Genomic DNA, 12357 nt, shown 5'->3' with positions numbered 1-12357 from the left:
CACGTCCAGGGCACATAAATCCAAGCAGTAAAACGAAACCCCACTCAAATATTTCCTCAGCAGCAGATTCCTGCTTTCTGCCTTCAGCTCTTCACGGGTTTCTCCTACAGGACAAACCTCAGAGCAGACTGAGAGTCCCTGAGCCCTGAACTGCAGCTCAGCTTTGGGGGGAGGCATGGGGAGGCTGCTTCCCCCAAATGTTCACAAGTTGGAGCTTCTGCCTTCTGCTTTCCTTTCTTTCACCTGCATCTCTATCACTCTGTACCTCATCCCCATTTCACCTTCTCCCTGCTCTTCCAAAGCACTTCCACAAACAGCCCCAGAACAGGGAGGGCTTTAGGATCTCTCCAGTGCCCCATTATTACCCCTTGGTGATGATTTCAGTCCCACCCAGAGCTAGGTGAGCCCACTGCAGGTGTTTTGGTGTTTCCAATGGAGTTTTATGGAGCTGCTCTGATCTGTGCTGGGCACCCCTCTGTGGCCAAGGGGGCCCTGGGGGCACCGCAGGGGCTCCGAGCCCAGCCCGGCCCGGCCCGGCCGGGGCTCCTGCAGCAATCCCGGGACGCTGGGGACATCTCCTGGCCGTGGGATGGAGCAGCGCTGCGGGAACCACCCAGAGCAGAGCCTGCAGCTCCTCTCCCTGGCCGCGGCAGCGCGGGCACTGCGCTCCGGCTCCGGGCAAGGCAGAGCCAGGAACGGGGAAAATAAACAGGAAAATAAATAGGAAAATAAATAGGAAAAAACAAATATGGGGGGGGAAAATACCAAATATGGGGGGGGAAAAAGCCCAAATATGGGGGGGGGAAAAGCCCAAATATGGGGGGGGGGGGGAATAAATAACCAAATGGGGGGGGGAATAAATAACCAAATGTGGGGTGGGGGAAATAATAATAAACCAAATATGGGGGGGGGGGAAATAACAAACCAAATATGGGGGAAACAAACAAATATGGGGGAATAAATATAGAGAAATAAACAAATATGGGGGGAAATAAACAAATGTGGGGGGAAATGAAACAAGCAAATGTGGGGGGAAACAAGCAAATGTGGGGGGAAAAATAGAAAAAAAAACAAATATAGAAAAAAACCAAATATAGGGGAAAATAAAGAAAAAATAAATATTGAAAAAATATGGAAAAATATGAAAAAAAAAGGAAAGAAATATGGAAAAAATACAGAAAATCCCTTTTTTGGTGCAAGTGGCTAAAGAGCACTTTTTCTGAATCTCAGCATCTCCCTTCCCCAGCCCAGCACTGCTGAAGCCCAAAGCAGAGGCAGCCCTGCTGTGCCAGGACCAGCTGGGTGTTGAGGGCAGCCCCAGAGAGGAGCTGGCATTGAATTCTGCATCCCAGCCATGCCCTCCATGAAATCCCTGTGCATTTCTCAGGGCTGCAGTCAGGCTGGATCAGTCAGGCTGGATCTCACAGGCTGGATCCCACACCTGGGATGCAGTTTCCACACTGTCCAGCTCTCCTCCCTGCTCTGGGGGGTTAAAGGGGCTCCTTTATCTCCCAGGCCCAGCAGTTTGTGAGCAGGACAGAAACACTGCTCTGCTCAAGGTGGAACCAGCACTGCAGCTCAGCCAATTCCCCCCAGCCAGAGGGACACACACCCCAGGTAACAACTTCTGCCAGAGGTGTTTAACCAAAGCAAAGGGAGCAGAAACTCTCTGCCTGCTAAAACCAGCACAGCCCTTCCTGCCTGCTCAAAACCAGCCAAGGCAAGCAAATCTGCAATAATTTGTGGCTCTGTCCCTGCCAGCAGCGCCTGCCCCGCTCCTGGAGCTGGGTCATGCCCAGGGTGTGCTGCTCACAGTAATCTTTGTGACATGTTTGGTAACTGCCTTCCCCTGCACACAGCCCCACTTCCTCCCGGCCTGCCTGGTGTGAAGATTAAAGCTTATCCAATTAGCCACCCACTGCCTCCACGAGTTAATCAGGCAAATCTGGGGAGCCTCACAGAGCACGCAGTGTGGGGATGGCTTTTGATGAGGGGAGCAGATTTAACTAATTACAGGGCTCAGCGATGTGCCCCAGCATCAAAAGGTGATGGGGTGTAAAATCAGGGAGCTCCGCCACTGCCTAACAAGGGAGGGCTTGTCTTTTGTTTCACTGATAATTCTGAGAACACCTCCCAAGTAACTTAGATTACTCAACCAGCACTTACTTCAGGCCACACATCGAGGCTTAGGGCTTTGCAAGACTGAGTCTTAAACAAAACCTGGGTCATCTGACAGCTGGGTGGATGATCACTTGAACATTCCCTGAACTACAGAGGGGCTCTTTGAAGCGCCCAGGGCACCCCAGCCTGGCTTCAGGGGTCACCCTCCACAGGGGAGCAGCAGGGCTGGGGCATGCTCTCACTTACAGTGCTCACTCTGTATTTTTAGGAAGCTCCAAGCTAATGAGTAATACAGAAATCTGTAAAAAACAAAAAACTATACAAATTTTCTATATAACAATTTCCTAATAAAAACAAATGTTCTGGATGAAACAGAAACCCTCTCCATCTCTCCAAAAACCCCTGAGAGGCCACACGAGCACAGGCAGCTCCCAGTGCCCTCCAGGCACCATCCAGGTGGAGATCTCCTCACAAGAACCTTTCCTGATGGGAGCCTGCAGCAGTCCTGCAGCTGGCAGAGGATTTCCAGCCCAGCAGCACCAGAGCTGCTGCTCCCATCCCAGGGAATCCCTGGCCAGCATCTCCCTGGGGTTCTCTGCTCCCACTGCCCCAAGGCCTGGGAGCTGCAGGTGCTGGGCACCCCTGGCCACAGAGCCACTCCAGCCCTGGGAAGCCCCAGCCCAGCTCTGATCCTGGCACTCAGGGGCTCTCCTGGGGGGACAATTCCCTCTGTTCCACCCACCTGAGCCATCCCCACGCCACGATGCTACAGCCAGGAGGCTCCAGCACAACTGGGAGGGAGGACACAGGAAGGGCTTCCAGGCACCTAAACAACTCCTGCTGGCCTCATTTCCTTATTTCCTTCTTTTCTTATTTGCCCCCCACAAACAAGAGCCAGACTCCCAAAGGATCTGACACCTGAAGCTGGGCACTCATGGACTGAAGTGAAATTCCTGTCTGGATGCAGGCTGAAATCCCTTCCATCTGCCAGGAGAGGGTTCAACCAGGAAAATGGAGACCCACACTGAGGAGAAACAAGATCATGGACTCTTGTAAACGTACCTGGGGTGGCTCTGACTGAAGGGGCTTGGTGCCCCACAGGCACCAGGAGTTGTCTCTGCTTTTGAGGAATTCCAAGAGACACCAAGGAAGGGCAGGTAATTCCCTGATTTTCTGGTGGCTGACACGGACTTCTCCAGCCTGGCCAGACAGGAGTGGGACTATTCCCATCCCTCTGTCTCCACAAATGTTTAAACACTCTAAAAGTCTGACCTGTGGCACCCAGAGTCACCATTCCTGGCTGCTTTCTCCTGCCCTGGGAACAGAGCCAGACCCTGGGAATTCTGCCCCCCTGCAGCCCCTGCTCTGCCAGCCTGCACAGATCCTCCCGAGGAGGAGAAGGGGCAGGAGACACTGAAATTGCCAGGAAATGCCCCCAAAGGAAATGGAGCTGGCCCTGCTCCAGGGGGGCACACAAACAGCCCAGCCCTGCCCTGGCAATTCCAGGGGCTCCTTAATTGGGGCCGGAGGGGCAGGAGTGCTGTCCCCGGCCAGGGAGAGTCCTGCAGCAGTTGTCACTTGGGATCAGCCCTGGGAGCGTTAAAGCCCAGCCCTGCAGCCCAGAAACAGCTTCAGAGCAGCTCCCACAGGATGTGGAACTCCCTGAGTGCTGAGCAGACGTAAAGCAGCTTAATTCCAGGGCAGAGCTCCCAGCCCAGGCCCCGGACAGCAAACATGTGATCAGTGGTGCAGGAAGGTTAATGAAAGGAAGGGCTGCTGGCAAGAGCAGGGCCTGGGCACCGTGGGCTGTCACATCAGGCCTGGATTAGATCTGGAAAAGCAGCACAAGCCAGGCAAGTGTCAGCGCTCAGCCCCATCAAACCCCAGGTGCTGATTGTTCTAATGCAGGGGAGAGCTGAGTGCCAGCCCCAGGCACATCCCAGGGGGCTCTGCCACCTCCAGGATCCCAAAGCTGGGCCAGGATCTGCCAGGATTGCAGAGGGACCCCGAGCTGGGAACGGCAGCTGAGCCCTGCAGAGCCCAGGGCTCCGTGCCTGGCACCAGCTCCTGCCAAGATCCTCCTGAGATCCTGCCAAGATCCTCCTGAGATCCTGCCAAGATCCTGCCAAGATCCTCCTGAGATCCTGCCAAGATCCTGCCAAGATCCTGCTGAGATCCTGTCAAGATCCTCCTGAAATCCTGCCAAGATCCTCCTGAGATCCTGCCAAGATCCTCCTGAGATCCTGCCAAGATCCTCCTGAGATCCTGCCGAGATCCCTCCAAAGACCTTCCAAGATCCCCCCAAGATTCTTCTGAGATCCCCCCAAGCTCCTTCCAAGCTCCTTCCAAGATCCCCCCAAGCTCCTTCCAAATTCCTTCTGAGATCCCCCCAAGCTCCTTCCAAGATCCCCCCAAGCTCCTTCCAAATTCCTTCCGAGATCCCCCCAAACTCCTTCCAAACTCCTTCCAAGCTCTCTCCAAGCCCCTTCCCTACAGACCCACTCCCAGCCCAGGCTCAGGCAGGAGAGCAAAGTTGGATTTGCTGGCCCAAGATCCAGGCCCTGAGGTGTCTCTGCCTGCAGCCCTGAAAACCAGAGCCACAGGGACATTTGGGAACGGGTGGGAATTCACCAGACGGAATAGCTGGCAAAATTTTATCCATTTTTTATAAAAGAAGTTAAAAGAGAACTATAAAACATCAAGCCTTGTAGCACTAGCAAATAAATACTCTCTGATGTTATCTTCTGCTGGAAAATACTGGAATCCCTGAGCATTTCTAATGGGGCTTGAAATTATCAAGGGATTTTGGTATTTTCCTCTTGTTTGCCTTAAGTTTTATCTTTCATATTTCCCAGACTGTGCAGTGCACTGGTAAATAACTCTGAGCTCCCCAGGCAGGGTCAGCAAGGTCTGCTCACAGCTCAGGCACACAGAACAATCCTTCCCCAGCCCCAGAACCAAGGACACCGCTGCAGCTCCAGCCCCACAAAGTGCCAACAGCAGGGAATGGAGGAGAGCAGCCTGGCAGGGTGGGACTGCATCCCCTGCAGTGGGACTGGACACTGAGCCCCAGGATGGAAATGGAGCAGAACTCAGCAAAGGCTGAGAACTCCTGAGCCTGAGTCCATCCTGGCTCCGTGCTGGGTGCAGCCCTGGCTGGGCTCCTGCACTGCCCCAGCTGGATCCTTTGGGGCCTTTTAATGAATTTAATAAACTTTATTCCATTAACTCTGCCCAGCCTCTGCTCCAGGAGCCTCTCCAGGCATCCAGAGAGCTGCCAGGAATGTGCTGTCACTGACAAACCCCCCCATTTCTGAGCAATGCCTCCCTCCAGCACCTGCAGGGGCAGAGGAGTCCGTGTCACCCCAGGTGCCCCCAAAGCCCAGATCCCCGGGATGTCAGGGCACAGGGCCATACCTGCTCACGTCTGCCTCGGGGCCCTCATTCCTGTAGGATGCCTCCAGCTGCCTGTGCCGCGTCAGGAGCTCGTCCACCAAGTTCTGCCTCCTGTCCCCCTCCAGCTGCGTGCTGGCGGCTCTGGGTTAAGGACCAAACTCACAAGGCTCAGAACTCTCCTCAAGCTCCTCTCAGCCCATCCTGTCAAGGATGGGGACACGGAGGTGACCAGAGACAGGCTCTGTCCCAGCAGCCCAGAGACCCTTCTGTGCCCAAGTGTGCTGCAGGGGGAACGAGGGAGAGCCAGAGTGTGTGGCAGGGGGGACAGCACATCCTGCACAGCACATCCTGCACAGCACATCCTGCACAGCACACATTTTACACAGCACATTCTGCACAGCACACATTCTGCACACATTCTGCACAGCACACCCTGCACAGCACACATTCTGCACATATTCTGCACAGCACACATTCTGCACGGCACACATTTTACACAGCACATTCTGCACAGCACACATTTTGCACAGCACACTTTGCCCAGCAAACTTTGCACACATTTTACACAGAACATTTTGCACAGCACGTCTTGCACACATTTTACACAGCACATTCTCCCAGCACACTTTGCCCAGCACACTTAGCACAGAACATCCTGCACAGAACATTTTGCCCAGCAGACTTTGCCCAGCACACATTGCACACATTTTACACAGAACATTTTGCCCAGCACACTTTGCACAGCACACTTTGCACACATTTTACACAGAACACTTTGCACACATTTTACACAGAACACTTTGCCCAGCACATCCTGCACACTTTGCACACAGTTTGCCCAGCACACTCTGCACACATTTTACACAGCACACTTTGCACAGCACGTCCTGCACACTTTGCACACATTTTGCCCAGCACACTCTGCACACATTTTGCCCAGCACACTTTGCACAGCACGTCCTGCACACTCTGCACACATTTTACACAGCACACTTTGCACAGCACACTTTGCACACATTTTACACAGCACACTTTGCACAGCACACTTTGCCCAGCACACTCTGCACACATTTTGCCCAGCACACTCTGCACAGCACGTCCTGCACACTTTGCACACACTTTGCCCAGCACACTTTGCACAGCACGTCCTGCACACTTTGCACATACTTTGCCCAGCACACTCTGCACAGCACGTCCTGCCCACTTTGCCCTTCACAGATGCCCCGGTGCAGGGGCAGCTGCTGGGCACAGATACATCTGCCGTGTGGACACCGCCCGCAGCAGCTGCTCCCTCAGCTGCTCAATCTTCTCCCTGAGGCTCTGCAGCGAGGACCTGATGGCCACGTTGACCTGGGGGAACACAGACATGGTCACTGGCCTGCTCTGGCACATTGCACCACATTTCATGTAGATGTATCTCGGGTTTGTTGCTGAAATGGCTCCCCAGCTATTACAAAGTCTCTTTTTTCCCAGCCCCGTGACAGAAGAAGCAGTCAGGATTCCTCAGCTCTGCTTCTCAAGGCTGTTTATTTTCTCTCATCTATTCCATTATTTCTCTGGCCTGCTGAGATCTGTCCAGCAGGTCGGGCTGTGGCACACTGACCACCCTTGGGGTGGTGTTGGCTTTTTATACTAACGGTATGCTAAAGTACAGCTACGTGTGCTTTATTGACAATAATTTCCCAATACCTCTCACCTATGTTAGACAGTCTGTCCCTACTCTAAACCAACCCAGCAGTGCCACCATCACAGCAGAAGATGGAGGGCAAGAAGAAGGACAGGACATGCCCAGATTCCTCCATCTTCCCTCCTGAACCCCCATTCTAAATCCCCAAAATTCTACATTTTCACCCTGTGACAAATTCACTGTCATTCTACTCAGACCCTTGTGGCTTGTAACTCCTCACACAAAGTTGGGAATTGTTTCCATGGGCTGAAATCCAAGGCTCAGGTGTGTTTGACTCTGTGCCAAGCTCTCTGAGCCCCCTGCCAGGGTCTGGAGTCCTCCAGGGTAGTCAGAGGAACGTCCTGGGATCTGACATATATATTTAACTTTCACTGCACAGGTGTGAAGGGCTCCACTGCAAGCCCAGAGAGCCCTTTCAGAGCCAGGAGTCGCTGCTTACAAAACAATGGAACAGTTTCACAAACAACTCTAAAGCATTAATGCTGATGAATATGGAAAGCTGTCTTTCAAGTCTCTATAAACACACTTCTTTATATGGGCAAAACATTTCAGCACATTTTAATATTTTCCAGATAAATTTCCAGCTCTTTCCTCTGATCTTCAGTAAAAATACAGGCACCAGCTTCTTTTGCCACTGGGTTTCTTCCCCAGCTAGCAGGACCAGAGAGAAGGCTGCTATAGGCTCACACATTCCCTGCACTGAACTCCTCCAGACCCCAAAGAAATCCAGACTGTTCCATTTCCCTTCTCAGCTCCCCAGTCCTTTCTCACCACTGACCCAAGCCCCAGATGTGTCTGCTCTCAGTAAAAATGTAATTCAGCCATTCTTCCCTGCTGCAAGCAAACCCCAGGCTTGCAAGAACCCTCCTGCTTTCCCCCCCTTCCCAACTCAAACTCACATTATCCTCTGAGCTTTTCTTCCTCAGATATTATTTCTTTTCATTCCAATTATGCAGAAAAAATTAACAGTTTTTTCTGCAATGACTTGCAATTAACAATGCAAGTCATGCTAATTAAGACTCGCTGTGCCTCTTGTTTGGAAGCTGTGGCTTACAACGGGCAGCAACCCCAGCTGCTCTGTGGGGAACTGGAACCAGAGAGGAAAATCTGCTCTCACTCTCAGCCCTGCCCTCCTGGAGCCCCAGAGGCAGCAGCAGCAGCAGCCCTCTGCAGGGACAGTGCTGCAGACCCTGCCTGAGTGCTCAGGGATGGAGCAGGAGAGCCTGGGAGGCTGAACCTGCCTGGGATGGAGCAGGAGAGACTGAACCTGTCTGGGATGGAGCAGGAGAGCCTGGGAGGCTGAACCTGCCTGGGATGGAGCAGGAGAGACTGAACCTGCCTGGGATGGAGCACGAGAGCCTGGGAGGCTGAACCTCTTAAGGATGGAGCAGGGGAGCCTGAGAGCCTGAACCAGCCTAGGATGGAGCAGGAGAGCCTGGGAGGCTGAACCTGCCTGGGATGGAGCAGGAGAGACTGAACCTGCCTGGGATGGAGCAGGAGAGACTGAACCTGCCTGGGATGGAGCAGGAGAGACTGAACCTGCCTGGGATGGAGCAGGAGAGACTGAACCTGCCTGGGATGGAGCAGGAGAGACTGAACCTGTCTGGGATGGAGCAGGAGAGCCTGAGAGCCTGAATCTGCCTGGGATGGAGCAGGAGAGACTGAACCTGTCTGGGATGGAGCAGGAGAGACTGAACCTGCCTGGGATGGAGCAGGAGAGACTGAACCTGCCTGGGATGGAGCAGGAGAGCCTGGGAGAGTGAACCTGCCTGGGATGGAGCAGGAGAGCCTGAACCTGCCTGGGATGGAACAGGAGAGCCTGAACCTGTCTGGGATGGAACAGGAGAGACTGAACCTGTCTGGGATGGAGCAGGAGAGACTGAACCTGTCTGGGATGGAACAGGAGAGCCTGGGAGGCTGAACCTGCCTGGGATGGAGCAGGAGAGCCTGAACCTGTCTGGGATGGAGCAGGAGAGACTGAACCTGTCTGGGATGGAGCAGGAGAGCCTAGGAGACTGAACCTGCCTGGGATGGAGCACAAGAGCCTGGGAGACTGAACCTGTCTGGGATGGAACAGGAGAGACTGAACCTGTCTGGGATGGAGCAGGAGAGCCTGGGAGAGTGAACCTGCCTGGGATGGAGCAGGAGAGCCTGAACCTGTCTGGGATGGAGCAGGGGAGCCTCAGGAGACTGAACCTGTCTGGGATGGAGCAGGAGAGACTGAACCTGTCTGGGATGGAGCAGGAGAGCCTCAGGAGACTGAACCTGCCTGACTGGCTGGGGTTTGCCCTCAAACACCACCAGACACAGCAGATGCAGCCAAAATCCACCTCTGGACCAAAGCACCCAACACCACCACGGCAGCAGATCCAAACCAGCACAGGGGATCAGGGATTTGGGGAGTGCTGAAGCCTCTGCATGGCCTCCAGCTCTGCAGACAGGTAATTAAAGGTAATTAATTTCGTTTGTTCTCAGCTCCAGGTGGAGAATGCTGCATTTGACTGACCCAGAACAGCAACAGAGCACAAAGGTGACACAGACAAAAAAGTCACCAAATGCAGCAGCCTGGCCAGAAACTGCAGTGAGAGAACAAAAAATTTCCCCTCCTGTACAGAAAACTAAGGTAGAAGAAAAGTAGGGAGAAAAAAAACCAAAAGACCAATGGAAGTTTTATGATCAGCTGAACAGAGCAGAGTTCACGGATGGTAAGTGCTGGATTAAAATCCTTCCTCAGTTTCTTTTTCCATTTTAGATTTTGTGCTCTATTTTTGGCTCAGCAACAAGCAAGAAGTTTGTCAGCCGTGCTAATTGCAAAATACTACAAAAATAAAACCCTGTTTACATTCTCCCTGAAAGGCCAGCACTGCACAAAGACATTTCCCTGCATTTCAGCACTCAGGAGGCACAGGACACGCGACTGCTCGGCCGTGGGTTTCTCAACAGGCATTTCTGTTATGGAAACACCTCTCTCCTTGTGGGAACCTTGTTTAGAGTAGAATCAAACGCTGCCAAATATTCCCCTTTACCTGTTAATGGATTAAGGGAAGCTGGAAAACACAGGGCATGGGACAAATGGTTTTATGGAGATGTCAGCCACGTGAGCAATGTTTCCATAAAACACAAGCCCGGAGAGTTCCAGCCCCAGAAGGCTCCAAACAGCAGCAGCCCCACGTTTCACTGGGCTTTGGGCTCCTCAGAGGTGGCACTGATGGCAGCAGAGAACTTTGCCCTTATAAATACAGACAGATTGAGCAGCAATCTTTTTATTGGTCTGCTGTTGTTGAGGTGTATCTGTGCAATTCTGATACTTCACCATCCTGAAAGCAGGAATTTAATCTGCACCTCCAAACACTACAAAGGCAGAGAAAATACTGCTCAAGCCCCACTTATTTGGGGTTTCTGAGACCCCTTCTCAACTGCTGCTGAACTGAGGCAGCCATTCAGCAGCACTGATTATTGTGCACCTACACACTCTTCCTCAGAACTTCTTGCAAGGAAACGTTTCAAAAATGACATTTGAATTGACAGCTCCAGCCCAGCATCCTTGAGAATCCTTGAGCCTCAGGGACAGCTCCATCCCAGCATCCCTGAGAATCCCTGAGCCGCAGGGACAGCTCCATCCCTGAGAATCCCTGGGCCTCAGGGACAGCTCCATCCCAGCATCCCTGAGAATCCCTGAACCTCAGGGACAGCTCCATCCCTGAGAATCCCTGGGCCTCAGGGACAGCTCCATCCCTGAGAATCCCTGGGCCTCAGGGACAGCTCCATCCCAGCATCCCTGAGCCTCATGGACAGCTCCATCCCAGCATCTCCGAGAATCCCTGAGCCTCAGGGACAGCTCCATCCCTGAGAATCCCTGAGCCGCAGGGACAGCTCCATCCCTGAGAATCCCTGAGCCGCAGGGACAGCTCCATCCCAGCATCCCTGACTCTCTGGAGCGGCTCCATCCCGCCGGGACACCCGGAGCGGGCAGCGGGGCGTGCCCAGCCCGGCCGCCGCTCCTCCCCGAACCAGCGCTGCTGCAGGCGGATTCACCGCCGCCGACCCAACCCTCGGTGACCCCGGGGAGCCGCGGCTCATTCCCGAACTCCCTTCTCGTTCCCCGTACAGAGCCCTTCATGGACAGACACCTTCATGGAACACAGCCTTCCCCCTGCGGGCAGCGGCAGCGGCACAGCCCCGGCCCCGATCCGCTCCTCCTTCCGCCCGCATCCCGGGAATTCCGCTTCCTCTACCGGGAGTTCCGTCCCGCATCCCCGGAATCCCGCCCCGCATCCCGGGAATTCCGTCCCGCATCCCGGGAATTCCGCTTCCTATACCGGGAGTTCGGTCCCGCATCCCCGGAATCCCGCCCCGCATCCCCGCAATCCCGCCCCGCATCCCCGGAATTCCGTCCCCGCATCCGGGGAATTCCGCTTCCTATACCGGGAGTTCGGTCCCGCATCCCCGCAATCCCGCCCCGCATCCCCGCAATCCCGCCCCGCATCCCGGGAATTCCGCCCTTATCCCGGGGTTCCGCCCCGCATCCCCGCAATCCCGCCCCATATCCCGGGAATCCCGCCCTTATCCCGGGTTCCGCCCCGCATCCCGGGAATCCCGCCCTTATCCCGGGAGTTCCGCCCTTATCCCGGGGTTCCGCCCCGCATCCCGGGAATTCCGCCCTTATCCCGGAGTTCCACCCCATATCCCGGGAGTTCCGCCCTTATCCCGGGTTCCGCCCTCCGGCACACCGCAGCCGGCCCCAGCCCCCGAGCCCGTCCCTGCCGGGGCACCTTGGCCGAGCTCTCCCCGCTCCGCTGGCAGCGGCTCCGCTCCTGCAGCTTCTCGGCGATGTCCTGGGCGAGCTGGCGAGCGGCGGCGAGCAGCGGGAGCCTGCGGGAGCCAGCGGCTGAGCCCGGGGCCGCGGGGATGGGGATGGGGATGGGATGGGATGGGATCTGATGGGACCCACCGGTATAAACCTCGGGAGGGGAAGGCACAACAGCCCCAAACACACAGCCCCAAAACCTGGGATAGGTTTTGGAAAAGGACACACAGCACCCCCAAACACACGGACATCCCCAAACACACACGCACACACCGGGCTTTGGGAAGGCACACCCCGCACAGCCCGGCCCGCCCGGCCCCGCTCCCGCCCGTGCCGGGCCCCGCAG

The 12357-nt window shown here is 54.8% G+C and overlaps 1 protein-coding gene across 3 annotated transcripts in view; it reads right to left on the bottom strand.

Moving 5' to 3' along the window:
* The window catches only part of STX8 (syntaxin 8), an 83850-nt gene that overhangs the window by 71353 nt on the left and 140 nt on the right, over positions 1–12357 (bottom strand). For all 3 annotated transcript variants that reach the window (XM_084218257.1, XM_084218255.1, XM_084218256.1), the window contains exons 2-4: positions 11977–12076; positions 6773–6867; positions 5539–5649 (exon numbers count right to left, since the gene is read on the bottom strand). In XM_084218257.1, the coding sequence (XP_084074383.1) occupies positions 5539–5649; positions 6773–6867; positions 11977–12076 (306 nt within the window). The remainder of the gene's footprint in view (positions 1–5538; positions 5650–6772; positions 6868–11976; positions 12077–12357) is intronic.

This window comes from Fringilla coelebs (genome assembly GCF_963513975.1).
Source record: "Fringilla coelebs genome assembly, chromosome: 19".
Taxonomy (NCBI): Eukaryota; Metazoa; Chordata; class Aves; order Passeriformes; family Fringillidae; genus Fringilla; species Fringilla coelebs.
The sequence above is the reverse complement of the archived record's forward strand: the minus strand, read 5'-3'. Positions and strand labels throughout refer to the sequence as shown.